General features: G+C 35.9%; 1 protein-coding gene across 1 annotated transcript; it reads left to right on the top strand.

The window, feature by feature from the left end:
* Positions 14095-16244, top strand: LOC109231200 (IRK-interacting protein). Its single transcript, XM_019396782.1, has 2 exons — positions 14095-14371; positions 14696-16244. Exons 1-2 carry the CDS (start codon positions 14303-14305, stop codon positions 16076-16078), a joined length of 1452 nt encoding a protein of 483 aa, XP_019252327.1. The 5' UTR covers positions 14095-14302; the 3' UTR covers positions 16079-16244.

The raw sequence follows: 17176 nt of genomic DNA, 5'->3' as shown, positions 1-17176 counted from the left end.
AAGATAGTAAAAGAAATTTATTATATTGTTGATGTATATAACTGAACTCCTATATAAAAAGGATAAAATTAAAGTTGAAGAATGAAGCAAATATACTAATAAATGAGCAAAGAAAATTATCATAATTTATGAACTTATTGGCATAAAATAACCTCAATGAAATAACAAAAAAAATATAATGCAACACTTTTATTTAGAAAAAATAGTTATTATTTATAATAATAATAATAATAATAATAATAATAATAATAATAACTTAAAGTCCTTCAAATTTGGGGCCTAATGCAACGGTCTCACTGGTCTAGCCGTCATGCCTTAAACAAAGTGAAATTTTTGATAGGGTGTTTTACTCCCTCAAAGGTCCTCCTAAATTCAAATTAATCGAATCAGTAAATTTCGAATATTATAAAATCAGGAAAAACTATAGAATTAGAAGAAACATACCCGTGATCTTGTGAAAGTGGTCAGCGCCTCCTATAAATCAAGAGGGACCACATTACAAACATAGCCACAATGACTGCTAGATCTAATTTCCCACAATCCCCATTGTCTCATTTATTACTTTCACATGCCTTACTCCCCCTTTTAATCTGCCTTGATTTCCCCTTTTTCTTCTTTTGCTTCTGTGTATGTAGAATGATGTATCCATCTCTCTGTGAAATTTAATGCAGGGTAGATGAAGGAGTTAATATAATAATCAATGCCACCACCAAAACACCTACTACTCTGTTGGCTAGTACTAACACCTTCTTTAATGTTGAGAATGACCATACCAAACTTTTTGGTCTTTGATTTTTCAGTTTTTTGGTAGTTGTGTAATTTCAGAACAAAAAGACTACTTTCATCTATATTGGTTACTATATGAATGTCACTCTTGTTTGTATGAAAGAATTGCAAAATGATACACAAGTATATGAATGTTTTCTTTGGTTTAACCCTCATGTCATGTATTTGAACTTTGAAACCAACTAGCTCGACTTAATAATAGATGTTGTATTTTTTTTTTATGTGTTTACTTTTTAATTTTTCGAATCTCCTTGATAAAAATTCTGACTCCGCCACATACTACATATACACCCCCTTGTGGTATACTTATATGGATTAGGGGTATCCGTACCAACCCGATAATCCGAGTCAAACCGAGAAAAAAAAACCCTACTATGGTTTGGTGTTAAAAAAACGACCATAACTGGTTTGGTTTGGTTTGATTTTAACTAAAAACAAAGTCAAATCGAAACCAAACCAACCCGACATTACATATATAGAAATTTTAGATATAATTAATATATAAATATACTTATTGTGATGTAATTTATAAATATTTCTTAAACTTTTTCATAATTTTATCTTTTAAGGTATTATTATTTCAAGTTGAACTTAGAACTTTTGAATGTTCCAATAGGTTTTATAGCCATTAATATTAGTAATTTAAATAATGCTAACAAAAGTCTAAACCAAAATCAAATCAATACTAATGCTAATAAAAGACATTCAATTCAATACTATGAACGACAATGTATTGAATATCTATTTTTTGTTTTGCAATGATTTAGATAAAAATGCATAACTTATTTTTATTTTTTCCTTAGCGTTTAGTTATGTAATTAATACTCCCTTATTAGTTTACTTATTTTAGCATGACTTAGTACTTTTAGATTATGCTTATTTTTATTATGGCTTTTTAATCAGCAATATTTATTACATAATTTTATTATTTTTATTGTTGAATATTTTAGAATAATGCCATGACACATCTCATATTTTGTATGATTTCTTGAAAAATACCTTATATAGTCGTATCTTACTAGGATTAGAAATATTTTGAGCACAAGTTATATGTTTTGTGCTACGAAGAAAAAACCCGAAAACCCGAAAAAAATCGGGATTGAAAAACCCGACTTTAATTGGTTTGGTTTAGTCTTTAGATTTAATAACCCAATACAATTGGTTTGGTTTGGTAATTGCAAAACCCGAATCGACCCGACTTATGTACACCCTTAATATGGATGTTACTCATGCTTGTTTGAAAAAATAGTGAAATGTATATTAAAGTGTTACTCTTGTTTGTCTCAGAAGTAGTCCCACTATTTAGTGTTTGAAAATCAAATTGACAAATTTTATAAAGTAAAAATAATCGGTATATAAAGATACTACTAAAATGGGGAAAATAAATTGTGTAACGTACTCTAGCTCTATTGAAATACAAAAATCCCATTTTGAGTAAAATTATATTCCCCAAAACTCGTAGGTGTCTTTTTGTGCTGGACCATAAATACTGTAGCTTCCCTCTAATGCAGGGTGAGAGTGATGTCCTTCTCAAATGGTTCTGTTTCGTATTCACACAATTAATATACTATAACTCTTTTTGGTTACTTCATTCTTTTGCTTTTACGATTCTCATGCAAATCAAAAATATACGTAATTGAATGAAAACATTTAATTTTGATCTCTTTCTTGTGCTTTTGTATGACTGTAATTAAATAGTGAATTTGTACCATTTGCTCTCCTCAACTATGTAAATCTCATCCTCCCTACATATTTTGATGTTAAAATCATACTACACTGTTAGGTAATGAATGCTAGTGTCCACTGTCCTAACGTTTGATCGTACTTTTTGATGTGGACATTATTATTGTGAAAAAACAATTTTATTTAGGAGAGAGATATATACTTCTCATCACTTAATTTTAGAAATCCTAACAACGCCGTGGTTTGCAACCTCTTGTTCTTCTATAAGAGGGACTCTTCTTTAACAATTGTGGTCGGACGGTAAGTACTTTTTCTTTTTTAATCAAATATTCTGGATTTGCGCCCTGTGTAGCGGATCGCCCTTGTTAAGGAGCATTATATCCCCAATGTGGGACTTTTCTGTATAAATTCAGATTCAATCGGGCCCCAATACAGTTACTGAACATCAAGTGGAAAACACACACACATAAAAAAGAAGAAGAGGAAATTGGCCTTTGATTTTTGTATAGAAAATGATGAGAAATAAGCTAAAAAGGGGTTGGTTATTTGTTGGATGGTAGTAGTAAATGCAGATGTGAGTGATTCACGTAGGAAGAATGAAGAAAACATGAAATGCCGTTACTAACTTTAGTTTTGATTTACACATAGCAAAATGTGAACATGATATACTTTGACATTATACGGCAGTGACATTTGCAAAATGACAATGTGAAACTTATAAATTTTTCAAAATCATGACGAAGTAAAGAAAGGACAATAGTTACTAATTTTGACAAAAGAAATAGAATTTACACATGATGAGTTTTTGGCTTCATTCAGTTTCATAATTTAAGGGGTAAAAAGACACATGCATTTTCGTAAAAGATGTTTGTCCCTATGAACAATTGCCGTGTCCTTTGGAACTCAAAGATTTTTGTGAAATTTTGGCTGGTTTTAAGGGAGGAAGAAGATAAAGCCATTTTGACTCAACAGGCAAAATTGATACATAGGTATGGTTGAAATTTAACTAGAAGCCATAGTGCCTATCTGTTAATAGACAATTCCAAAAAAACACATCTTCCTCCTTGGGATATCACTGTCCTCATTTAATTACTATAGATAAGGATGGACCTACTCTCCAATGCTACAAAATATTGGAATTTCTGACATTTTTGGAGTTGTTTTAAGTTAAATAGTAAATTTGTTACCATATGGATAATTTCAATTATTGAGAGAAGAAGATCTTTATTTATGGTTCCAAGTTTGGACAAAGAGGAGGATTGCAGTATAGTCAAATCCCTGTATAACAACCTTATTTGTTTCGAAATATTTTAGCTACTATATCGAAGTGATGTTATAGAGAACATATATTAATATGAAGAAAAAAAAATGCACATTGAACTATCTATGTGGCTGAGAGCCCTCACAGCCCAGGCACAACGACGCAACTATCAGGGGCGCGCTCTACTAATGAGCTAATAGCCCGTCGTGCGAGCCTCTCACTGGGGGGCCCGCTATGCCAAAAGCGAGAGAAACCCCATCCCTCTCTTTCCTTTTTTCACCCCCATGTCGCCACACGGGGGGAACATGGGGACCTAAAAAAGGGGGTCCTATCAACTTGTTCCGACCTAGGATAATAAACTCATGCTCTACGCAGGTAGAACCCTACTCGTATTACCAAGTTCTTCCGAGTAGGATATGTAAACGTCCATAAGGACGACGTCACACCAGACGTCCTGCTTTAACTGTTGGACTTTAAGCCATTGGGCTTTAAAGTAGAAGAAGTGTGAATTGAAAATGGAGGGAAATAAAATGGAGGGAAAAATGAAAATTTGAAGAAGTGAACTTTTGTCTTGCACTTTGTCCCTCATTGGTGAGGGACAATCACATTTGTGTGCTTATATATAGAATCACTTCTTAAAGCTCTTAAAAGGAGTTGAAGAGAATGAACCCTCGCGCCGTCGTCGTCGCTCGCTCGGGTCGGCTTCGGCTTCGGCTTCGGCTTCGGCTTCGGAAAATGATCAATCGATAAGATTATTTTTGGACAAAATTTATTTAATTATTTAATAATTAATTAAATGCCAAATCACTGCTGAAAATACACCAGAACCCTGCTGAAGATTCAGAGGGACTCTCTGGCTGCGGTTCTGCGTTCGGCTTCGGATTCGGCTTCGGATTCGGCTTCGGTTTCGGATTCGGATTCGGATTCGGATTTGGATTTGGATTTGGATTTGGATTTGTCAAATGATCGATCGATAAGATTATTTTTGGACAAAATTTATTTAATTATTTAATAATTAATTAAATGCCAAATCACTGCTGAAAATACGCCAGAACCCTGCTGAAGATTCAGAGGGACTCTCTTGCCGCGGTTCTGCCGTAACCGCGGTAGAACCGCTGCAGGCAGATTCCAGAGAGCCTCTCTGACCGGGGTTCTGCCGTAACCGCGGCAGGCAGCGTATTCTTCTGAAAAGGCACCTTTTCCAGACACCTCTTCTGATAATTGCCTATAAATTCTGAGGTAAGGCTCCATTTTCTACACACGAAAAACACTCCAGAACTTCTTTCTTTTTTAATATACTGCATCCTAATTCGCAGTCTCTCTCTCTCCAATTCGTAAGTGTGATTTTGCTCCGTTCTTTGAGTTCGTTGGGATCCTGCAGTTTGTATTGCCACTGTTGCAGGAAGGTTTATTCCATTTTATCCTTGAAGGATTTAATCCATTACCTTGGCAATATGTGAGGGGGTTAAAATTCCTTAAGGACACACAAGAAACTTGTGGACTCAGTATATTTCTGATTCTCTACTATTTTCTAGATTTCTTTAATTCTTCTAACAGTTTTTTTTTCTTTCTGATTTTGTGTTTTAACACAGTGACGTTCACAAGCTTAAGGAATTTTATGCTAACGTTTCTGTGTTGAAACATATATTAAACTGGTATTTATATTTTGTATACTGTTTTGGAGACTAAAGCCTTCGTGCTTTCTACTCCAATAATTGTTCTGTCCGGTTTAAAGTATATAAAAATTTTACCGGAATAATAAACGTACGGGTTTGAAGTATATAAAAACTTCACCATTGTTACGTGTTGTATGTTTGGTTTGGTATTCAGTTTGAAGATATAAACTTCACTGATTTAACAAAGTTCTGTTTCCAACTCTACAGAAAAGATGACGAACGAAAACAAACTAATGGAAATGTTGTAGGAACGGGAGCTACTGTTACGAGTGATGCTGCCTCGTCAAGCCGTTCTACTCCTGCTCATGCTATGGCACCAGCAGAAAAACCCGGAAAGTTTTCCGGTATTGACTTCAAACGTTGGCAAATGAAGATGCTCTTCTATCTTACTATGTTGAGTTTGCAACGTTTCATCAAGGAGGATCCTCCGGTCTTGGCAGAAAGTACTCCGGATGATGAACGACTTGTTGTAGCTGAAGCATGGAAACATTCTGATTTCTTGTGCAAAAACTACATTTTGAGTTGTTTGGAAGATGGCTTGTACAATGTCTATAGCGTCATGGAAACTTCAAAAGCATTATGGAATGCGCTTGAGAAGAAGTACAAGACTGAGGATGCCGGACTTAAGAAGTTCGTGGCTGCTAGATTTTTGGATTTCAAGATGATTGACACTAGGTCGGTCATAACTCAAGTCCAAGAATTACAAGTCATTGTGCATGACCTCCTTGCTGAAGGTATGACCCGAATCAATAAGTTTATTAATAAGATTTATCTTATTATTAATTTTGAATCTATTGTTGAAGGTATGGTCATAAATGAGGCCTTTCAAGTCGCCGCTTTCATTGAGAAATTACCTCCGATGTGGAAAGATTTTAAGAACTATCTAAAACACAAGCGGAAGGAGATGACACTTGAAGACTTGATTGTGCGTTTGAGGATAGAAGAAGACAACAAAAATGCTGAAAAGAAGTCACGTGGGAAATCGACAATAATGGGGGCTAACATTGTTGAGGAGGCGCCACAAACCAAGAAGAGAAAGAAGGCTTCTGGACCAAAGAACTACCCAAGCAAGAAGAAGTTCAAGGGTAATTGCCACAACTGTGGAAAATTTGGGCATAAGGCCATGGATTGTCGTGCACCAAAGAATGATAAGAAGAAGAAGAATCAAGCTAACATGGTTGAAAAAGCTGAAGAAATGGAGGACTTGTGTGCCATGTTGTCTGAATGCAACTTGGTAGGAAATCCTAAAGAATGGTGGATAAATTCTGGAGCCACCCACCATGTTTGTGCTAACAAGGAGTTATTTTCTTCTTATGCCCCCACAGGACCCGACGAGAGAATTTTCATGGGAAATTCGTCTACAGCCAAAATTGAAGGAGTTGGCAAGATTGCGTTGAAGATGACGTCGGGAAAAATAGTGACTCTAAACCAAGTTCTCCATGTTCCAGAAATTCGCAAGAATCTTGTGTCAACTTCACTTCTTGTCAAGAATGGATTCAAATGTATTTTTGTTTCCAATAGTGTTGTACCAAGTAAGAATGATATGTATGTAGGAAAAGGTTACCTGAATGAGGGCCTTTTTAAGCTAAATGTAATAGCAGTTCCTATCAATAAATTGAATGCTTCTTCTTACTTACTTGAGTCAAACACTTTATAGAATTCGCGTTTAGGACACGTCAACTTCAAAACATTGCGAAAGATGATAAATTTAGAAGTATTGCAAAAATTTGATTGCATTAATTCCAAATGTCAAGTATGTGTGGAATCAAAGTATGCTAAGCATCCTTATAAGTCCGTTGAAAGGAATTCAAGTCTTTTAGATTAATTCACACAGATATTTGTGACATGAAGTCAACACCATCTCGCGGTGGAAAAAGTATTTTATTACTTTTATTGACGATAGCACGAGATATTGCTATGTTTATTTACTTAATAGTAAAGATGAGGCAATTGATGCTTTCAAGCAATACAAGAGTGAAGTTGAAACACAACTAAACAAAAAGATCAAAATGATAAAAAGTGATAGGGGTGGCGAATATGAATCTCCTTTTGAAGAAATATGTTTGGAAAATGGCATTATTCACCAAACAACTGCCCCTTACTCTCCACAATCTAACGGAATTGCGGAGAGAAAGAATCGAACATTGAAGGAGATGATGAATGCGTTGCTGATAAGTTCTGGCTTACCACAAAACTTGTGGGGGGAAGCTATACTTACAGCTAACCGAATAATCAACCGTGTACCTCATAGTAAAACACAGTCCATTCCTTATGAAAAGTGGAAAGGAAGGAAGCCCAGCTTGAAATACTTCAAAGTGTGGGGGTGTTTAGCTAAGGTACAAGTTCCTAAACCTAAAAGGGTTAAGATAGGTCCAAAAACGGTTGATTGTGTATTTATTGGATATGTAACCAATAGCAAGGCATATCGTTTTCTGGTTCATAAGTCAGAAAATCCTGAGATTCACGTTAATACGATAATAGAATCAGATAATGCTGAATTCTTTGAAACTATTTATCCGTATAAAAAGGAAAGTGAAGTGACATACCAAAAGTCAAAACGACCTCGGGAGGAAATAACAGATGGTATGCCTAATGAGGAAAATCCGAGAAGAAGTAAACGTCAACGGACATCTACTTCATTCGGTCCAGATTTTCTGACTTTCCTGCTAGAAAATGAGCCTCGTACCTTCAAGGAAGCAATGTCTTCCTCAGAAGCACAATATTGGAAAGAAGCTGTCAATAGTGAAATAGAATCCATATTGAGCAACCATACCTGGGAATTGGTTGATCTTCCTCCAGGTAACAAAACATTGGGTTCTAAATGGATTTTCAAGAAGAAAATGAAAGACGATGGTACTATTGACAAATACAAGGCAAGACTTGTTGTCAAAGGATTTAGACAGCGAGAAGGTCTTGACTATTTTGACACATACTCGCCGGTAACAAGAATTACATCCATTCGGATGCTAATAGCGTTAGCCGCCTTGTATGATCTTCAAATCCATCAAATGGATGTAAAAACAGCCTTCTTAAATGGTGATTTAGAGGAAGAAATTTACATGGACCAACCTGAAGGGTTTGTGGTTCCGGGAAAAGAAAAGAAGGTGTGTCGACTTGTTAAGTCTCTTTATGGACTAAAACAAGCACCCAAGCAATGGCATGCGAAATTTGACCAAACAATGTTGTCAAATGGCTTTAAGATTAATGAATGTGATAAATGTGTTTACATTAAGAACGTTCCAAATCATATAGTCATTGTTTGCTTATATGTTGATGATATGCTAATAATGAGCAAAGACATTGCCGACATTCAAGCTACTAAGCGTATGCTTGCTAGTAAGTTTGATATGAAAGACTTAGGAGTTGCCGATGTAATTCTAGGAATTAAAATCCAGAGGACTCCTCAGGGTCTAGCTTTGTCTCAATCACATTACGTGAAAATGGTACTTGAAAAATTCAAACACTTGGAATTTAGAAGTGCAAGAACTCCAATTGACTTAAATCATCATCTTATAAAGAATAAAGGTGAAAGTACGTCTCAATTGGAGTATGCTCGTGTGTTGGGAAGCTTAATGTACATCATGAACTGTACACGACCTGATATAGCTTGTGCGATAAGTAAACTTAGTCGATTCACAAGTAATCCCAACAAACATCACTGGGTAGCAATGAAACGAGTTCTGGGATATTTGGAATATACCCAAGACTACGCTTTGCACTACAATAAATATCCTGCGGTTATCGAAGGATATAGTGATGCAAATTGGATAACCGGCTCAACAGAAACAAAGTCCACAAGTGGATATGTTTTTACTGTTGGTGGAGGAGCAGTATCTTGGAAGTCTTCCAAACAAACGTGCATCGCTCGCTCTACAATGGAATCAGAGTTTATAGCTTTGGATAAAGCCGGTGAAGAAGCTGAATGGCTTCGAAATTTCTTAGAAGACATTCCGTTCTGGCCAAAACCTTTGGCTCCTATTTGCATACATTGCGATAGTGAGGCTGCAATAGGACGGGCAGGGAGCGTTATGTATAACGGAAAGTCTCGTCATATACGACGAAGACATAACACCATTAGACAACTACTTTCTAGTGGAATTATCACTATCGATTATGTAAGATCAAAGGATAATGTGGCGGATCCGCTTACAAAAAGCTTAACTAGAGAGGGAGTTGAGAAATCATCTAAGGGAATGGGACTATGGCCGAGGACAAGTCAACATGGCGGTAACTCTACCTAGAATTTTGGATGTTCCAAGATCTAGGTTCAAGGAGCTCAAACAAAGTTGTGATTGACCGGTTCAACATTGTCAAAGTAAAATCTTTGGTCCCTTCTCGTGATGAAGACAATGTTCAGTAACAAGGATAGAACTTTACACGTTCTTTAATGATTACCTAAGTTTGATGTGGTAGTTATCAAATAGTGTCAATCTAAAGGATTACACGTTTAGGAATCACCTATGTAAGTGTGAAGTGGAAGCCGCTTCAATGAGAATTCTGTAAGGCCAATTCTCTACGCACTTATGAGACCAGGCGGTGTTCATGGCTGAAACGAACACAACAATGAGACCTAAAAGACGGTTAAGGGTTGATTGTGTGACATATGGTTGTCTAGGTATACACTAAAGTTCGACGGTTCAAAGATATCAAATCTACCGATTGACCGAGTATATCTGACATATGTTCACTGCGGAAAGTTCAAAGGGAAACCTACTTATCCAGATGCAATTGATCCTTACTTGCAAATCACACGGCTTTCATCTATGATCTTTCTTGATACAGCCATTCCCATTCATGTGGGGGATTATTGGACTTTAAGCCATTGGGTTTTAAAGTAGAAGAAGTGTGAATTGGAAATGGAGGAAAATAAAATGGAGGGAAAAATGAAAATTTGAAGAAGTGAACTTTTGTCTTGCACTTTGTCCCTAATTGGTGAGGGACAATCACATTTGTGTGCTTATATATAGAATCACTTCTTAAAGCTCTTAAAAGGAGTTGAAGAGAATGAACCCTCGCGCCGTCGTCGTCGCTCGATCGATAAGATTATTTTTGGACAAAATTTATTTAATTATGTAATAATAAATTAAATGCCAAATCACTGCTGAAAATACGCCAGAACCCTGCTGAAGATTCAGAGGGACTCTATGGCCGCGGTTCTGCCGTAACCGCGGTAGAACCGTGGCAGGCAGATTCAGAGAGCCTCTCTGACCGCGGTTCTGCCGTAATCGCGAATTCTTCTGAAAAGGCACCTTTTCCAGACACCTCTTCTGATAATTGCCTATAAATTCTGAGGCAAGGCTCCATTTTCTACACACGAAAAACACTCCAGAATTTCTTTCTTTTTGAATATACTGCATCCTAATTCGCAGTCTCTCTCTCTCCAATTCATAAGTGTGATTTTGCTCCGTTCTTTGAGTTCGTTGGGATCCTGCAGTTTGTATTGCCACTGTTGCAGGAAGGTTTATTCCGTTTTATCCTGGGAGGATTTAATCCATTACCTTGGCAACTTGTGAGGGGGTTAAAATTCCTTAAGGACACACAAGAAACTTGTGGACTCGGAATATTTCTGATTCTCTACTATTTTTCAGATTTCTTTAATTCTTCTAACAGTTTTTTTTTTTCTTTCTGATTTTGTGTTTTAACACAGTGACGTTCACATTAACTTCCCTAGCTCCAACTTAGCAGAAGGGGCACCTTCTCCCCCCTTACTCAACATAAGGCCCGCCGCTCATGCCCTTTTTGATATGATTCGATAGGGCTCATAGTGAAGTATTATTATAAAGGATGACTATTACAGAGATTTTCGACAAGAGATTTTATGGCCCGTGTAAACATAAATTTTTACCATAAAAATAGTCTTATTATAACGAGTTTCCAAATATCTTATTGTCTGGAAAAAAAATTATTAGCCAAAAAATGAAAATAAATTACATACAAAGAACTCATATAGTCGACTCCAATTAATTTTGCATTCAAGTGCCTTAATGGTAGATTACTTGTATATACGCAGTGGCGTTTGTTTCAACCAAAGGTCATTAGAATATTTTTTCAAAGAAGTAATTTTTTCAGTTTTTTATTAGCAATAATAAAAGACTAAACTTCTTCAAGATAGTGCGACGAACTGAATTTAAATCCTATTTATTTATATCAACTTTTCTCTGATGATTCCTATGTGTTAAATTATTTGTAAGAATTGATATCAAATTATTTACTGCTTCCCAAAATGATGAAGGAAGTAGCTAGCAAGTGTTCTTAATAATTACTACTTGGTATGTCCCCATTGAGTATCATGATCGTGGTCTCCTTCTAAGTTCTAATTGCATAATTTTTACAAAAATAAATAAATAAATAATTACATCTTTTCTACTTCATATTTACTTGTAATACATCTAAGATGAATTTTAACTCTTTATTAAATTCATTTCATGTGAAAGTATTTAAGAGTCTCACCAAATGTACTAGAGTATTTCTTTCTTCACCAAATGTAAAAAAACTATTTTTATTCTTTTCTTTACTTAAGGAAAAAATGTTAATTGCAGCACTAGATGCTTCTCCCCTTTAGTAATTTGAAAAGTTTAGATGAAATTAATGAGAAATTTGATAGCACTTAATAAATATAATAGTGAGTGACACAAAAGGAAATCTCTTAATGCTAACTTTAAGAATTATTTTGGACACAAAAGGCCAAAAATTAATAAAATGCATGTCATGCGTAATTGGTCAATCTAACAACAACTGCCTATTTTAAACGTATGAAATTACCAGGTCTTATAATTATTTGGTTTCTTGGTCAAGATTATTTTTATTACAATATAATTTTCAGTAACTTGTTTGGTATCTACCTTCCAAGTGAAATTAATAATACTTGGGTCAAAGTAGTAAGGCTGGGCATCAAAATTAATATTTTAAAAGATTTCATACCAACAACTTAATGACTTCATATTATTTCTTTTATTAAGTATTAAGATTTTCCTTAAAAGTGTTTGAATTCATTCTAAAACAAATAGTAGTAGTAAATTTACTCATCTGCTATCAAAGTCGACTTCTTTAACCGAGCTTAGCGTGAAAAAACAGTTTCACTAGTCCACCCTACGCAATCTCAAATTATTTTCATTTTTAGATTTTTTATTCAAAAGTTAATTTTGTGTGAGTTTAAATGCAAATCATTATTAACGTTCAAATTGTTTTAGAGTGAATCAAAAATAATACTCTATTCTACATAAGTTTCATAAATTTATGTAACTATTTAATTCAAAATTTTACGTGACATTACGCGAGGCGGCATTAATGAGAGGCTGGAGGTTTGGAGACAAACCCTAGAGTCTAAAGATCTTAAGTTGAGTAGGACTAAGACCGAATATTTGGAGTGTAAGCTCAGCGATGCGTCGGGGGAAACGGACTTGGCGTGAGGCTTGACTCACAAGTCATCCCCAAGAGAGGAAGTTTCAAGTACCTTGCGTATATTATCTAGGGGGATGGGGAGATTGACGAGGATGTCACGCGCCGTATAGGGGTGGGGTGGATGAAATGGAGGTTAGCATCCAGAGTCATGTGTGATAAGAAAGTGCCACCGAAGCTTAAAGACAAGTTCTATAGAGCGGTGGTTAGACTAGCTATATTGTATGGGCTGGATGTTGGGCAGCCAAGAATTCTCATACCCAGAAGATGAAGTGGCAGAAATGAGGATGTTGAGATGGATGTGCGGGCACACTAGGCTGGATAAGATTAGGAACGAAGATATTTGGAAGAAGGTGGGCGTGGCTCCCATGGACGACAAGATGCGGGAAGCGATGCTTAGATGGTTTGGGCACGTGCGGAGAAGAAGCATAGATGCCCCGGTTAGAAGGTGTGAGCGGTTGACATTGGCATGTACGAGGAAAGGTAGAGGGCGGCCTAAGAAGTATTGGGGTGAGGTGATTAGGCAGGACATGACGCTGCTTCAGATCTCCGAGGACATGGCTCTGGATAGGAAGGTATAGAGATCGAGCATTAAGGTTGTAGGTTAGGAGGGAGTCCAGCATTTTTCTATGTTGTTTCCGGGGGCGGGACTAGGCTGATAATGTTTCGCCTTGGGTTTGTTAGTGGTTTATGTAGCTTCCACATTTTTTTCTATGGCATTAGTACTGGTTATTGTTATTGCTTTTATATTTATTTTCTATTGCAATCACTAATTTATTGTCGATTGTCTATTGTTTATTTTCTTCTTCGAAAACAGCCTCTCTACCTCCGAAATAGGGGTAAAGACTGTGTACACTTTACCCTCCATATACCCCACTTGTAGAATTTTTATTGAGTCATCGTCGTTGTCGTCGTCTTAACATCAATTTTTAAGTATTAGTTTAAAAGTTTTACCATATCAATATACTCCATTTAAATGACTATAATTAAAAGGTGTCCAAATTGGAAAAAGAGGAAAACCAATATTAATTGGAAATTAAGTCATTGACATTTGACTCATAAGTCATAAAGAAGACCCAACTCCACATTGACAAGTGTAACATACGCTCCATGTGTCACGTCATAGCAAACCATCCTTAACTCCTAAAACGCTCCTGTAGCGCGTGATACTAATAAATTCTGACCTGGTAAATTCTGATTCTTCTGTATTTCTCCACGACTAGGGGGTAGTTGGCGTGGGGGGAGGGGTGTGGGGTGGGGGTGGGGGGTTAGCTTAGAAGAAGCTGTAAATATAGCTTACAGATTTCAGAAACCTGCAAAATCTGTTGTGTGATTCATTCAAAACCATGATTACAAGCCGACGAAAAAACACAAAAACACAACCTTAAGAAAATGAAGAGACAATGAAAAGAGAACGAAACTGCCCTCACAACATCATCATCTTTAAGATTTTCATACAAAACAAGGAACAACATTTTCTCATTTACACTCAATTACCATGGCTAATTCTTCTTCTTCTTCCTCAAAATCCTCCATTTCTCCTCGTCATCCCCCTCTTTTTACTCCTGTAAGTGTACACTCAATCTCTTTTTCCTTTTCCTCTTTTGGGTTCTTGTCTTTTTTTACTAAGATATTTAGTATCTGATTTTCGACCGGAACCTTGGCGCAAGCGGTAAAGTTGGTGCCATGTCACCTTCATGTGACCTGGAGGTCACGAGTTCGAGCCGTGAAAATAGCCTCTTGTAGAGATGCAGGGTAAGGCTGTGTACACTAGACCCTTACGGTCCGGCCTTTCCCTGAACCCCGCACATAACGGGAGCTTTGTGTACCGAAACTCCCTTTGGTATGTGATTTTCATTTTTTGTGTTTTTTTGTGTTTTTGTTGATGCAGATAGAAGAAGGGAATGAAGAAGAGGAATATTCACAGGGGAGAAACAGTTTTAGAGCAGAGACAACACCAAGTGAAGTTGAATACAGACACCATCCTACACCTTTACATCAACACTCTAATAATACAGAGAATAAAGGCAAAGGGTGTACAAAAAAGAGGCCAGAAAATGGAGAAGATGACAGAGGAGTTTTATGCAACAAATGCAGGCCAAGTAACAGAGAGAGAATTACTCATGTAGTTCCTTTAGACAACAAAAACAATTCTATAACAAGTCCACATGGTATATTCAAATCAGTTCTCTCAACTTTAGTTAAAAAAAGTCCAAGATTATCATCATCTTCAGATGTTGAGTCTTCTACTGGAGGGTCAAGAGAAGAACAATGGAAAATAGCAGTAGCTGAACTTTCACATAAGTTAATTCAAGCTACAAGAAAAAGAGATGAAGCTATTTTAGAAGCATCAAGATTGAAGTTTTCTATGGTTGAGCTTGAAAAAAAGTTAAACAAGCTTGAAATTTATTGTCATAGTTTGAAATCTGGGCTTGAAGTTTGTAGCAACAATGTTAATTCTCAGCACCAAATTACCAAATCCCCTCATCTCCAACGTGTTAAATTTGGTGAAGAAGATAAAGTTATTGAACATTTCTTGGTTATGGTTTCTGAGGCAAGATCTTCTGTTAGGAATTTAAGCCGATCAATGACATTTCAGTTAAGACAAATTGGTGGTAAAGTTTATGATCGAATTGCATTACTTCTTCAACCATATGATATTAAGGTTTCAATTTCAAGAAACCCAAGAGGGTTAATTGTGTATCTTGAAGCTTTATTAAACAAAGCTTTTTATGAGGATTTTGAGTCAATTGGATTTCAAAAAGGTTCTTGTAATCAAATCTTGAACCCCATTGATCGTTGTGAAGCAAATTTTGGTTTGTATAATCGTTTGAAGGATTTAACATGGGAAGAAGTTTTGAGTAAAGGGACAAGATTTTACAGTGAAGAATTCAGTAAATTTTGTGATAGGAAAATGAGTGAAATTGTGGCTATGTTAGGTTGGAACCGTGCTTGGCCTGAACCACTTTTACAAGCTTTTTTTGGTGCATCAAAAGCAGTGTGGTTAGTGCATTTATTGGCTAATTCACTGCACCCTGGACTGCCTATTTTTAGAGTGGATAAAGAAATGAAATTTGACTCAGTTTATATGGAAGATATGGGTGGAGATAAAGCTAAGAAATTGGTTCCAGCCATGGTTCGAATCATGGTCACACCTGGGTTCTATGTCTATGACAATGTGGTCAAGTGCAAGGTGCTTAGCAGGTATAATAATAGTATTAATAATATTTCATTTGATGGTAATGAAAAGGGTTTAACCCCATCACCTACATAACAAATTAGACATATGATCAAATTATTATCATATAAAAATGTTTAGTTTATTTTGGTTTGTACTTAGATTTTGGTGGACTTTTTAAAGCAAAGTGAAATATTTGGCTTTTTCTTGTTGTAAGTTTTTGCATTGTTTTTCTCATTTACTTGGTCAAATTGGTGATTTTCTTTATCAGACTTTTCTTGTTGGGGATTGGATTCTAACACCTCTTTGGAATGAAAGATGAAATAAGAGGACAAAAATTCCTCTATGGAATCTCATAATTATGTGCAAACTAGATAGAAGAAGGTACAAATGAATGAATACTACTTTTTATGAGTTGTTTCATTTCTTGTGGTACCTAAGATAAATACAAGAAAGTAGTAAAGTTTCTTCTTGGTTTTATGAGTTGTTGTTGTCGTTGACAGCCTTCATCTAGGTTTCCTCATCCTGCATTTTTGTCTTATTAAGAACTTGTTGGGACCAATGCAAGAAGTCCAACTCACTCTTTTTTAAAATCACTTTCATAGATTCACTAATAATCTCCATATATTTTCACACCTATGATTTGCATATACATCAAATAGTACATGTTACCTTCTAGTAGTGCAGATACAATAATAACAAACTCAGTATAATCCTACAAATGGTGTCTAGGAAAATAATATGTAAGCGCAGACTTTATGTCTACCTTGTGAAAATAGAGAGGTTGTTTCCGATAGACCCTCGGTAGTGGCGGAAGCACCATTTCCGTTAAGGGGGTTCAAAAAAGAAAAAAGTTAAAAAATTGAAAAAGATTGTAACCAATGGAATTGAACTATGACCTCACAAAGCTTTTGAACCCCATGACTACTGAGTTATTCATTTGGGTTGTGTCAAGAGGATTCAAAACATAATATATAGATGTAAGAAACAGATTTTGTATATATACACTGTAATTTTTCGGTGAAGGGGGTTCGGGTAAACTCCATTCCGCCCCCCTAAATATGCCCCTGACCCTCGGCTACTAGTGTAAATAAAGGCCGACAATTCTTTCATGAAGGGTTAGGCAAATAAATAAAAAATCATCTATCATTCTTTTGTTTCAATCTTAATTTTCATCCATTTTATTGATCGCTA

Source organism: Nicotiana attenuata, chromosome 8 (genome assembly GCF_001879085.1).
Source record: "Nicotiana attenuata strain UT chromosome 8, NIATTr2, whole genome shotgun sequence".
In the NCBI taxonomy this organism is placed as follows: Eukaryota; Viridiplantae; Streptophyta; class Magnoliopsida; order Solanales; family Solanaceae; genus Nicotiana; species Nicotiana attenuata.
Note: the sequence above shows the minus strand (reverse complement) of the source record. Positions and strands in the feature narration are given on the sequence as shown.

Excerpts from the sequence above, each read along its gene's own strand:
- LOC109231200 (XM_019396782.1), top strand. The coding sequence starts at position 14,303 with ATGGCTAATTCTTCTTCTTCTTCCTCAAAATCCTCCATTTCTCCTCGT. Across the intron at positions 14,372-14,695 it reads ATCCCCCTCTTTTTACTCCT|ATAGAAGAAGGGAATGAAGA; the intron begins GTAAGTGTACAC and ends TTGTTGATGCAG.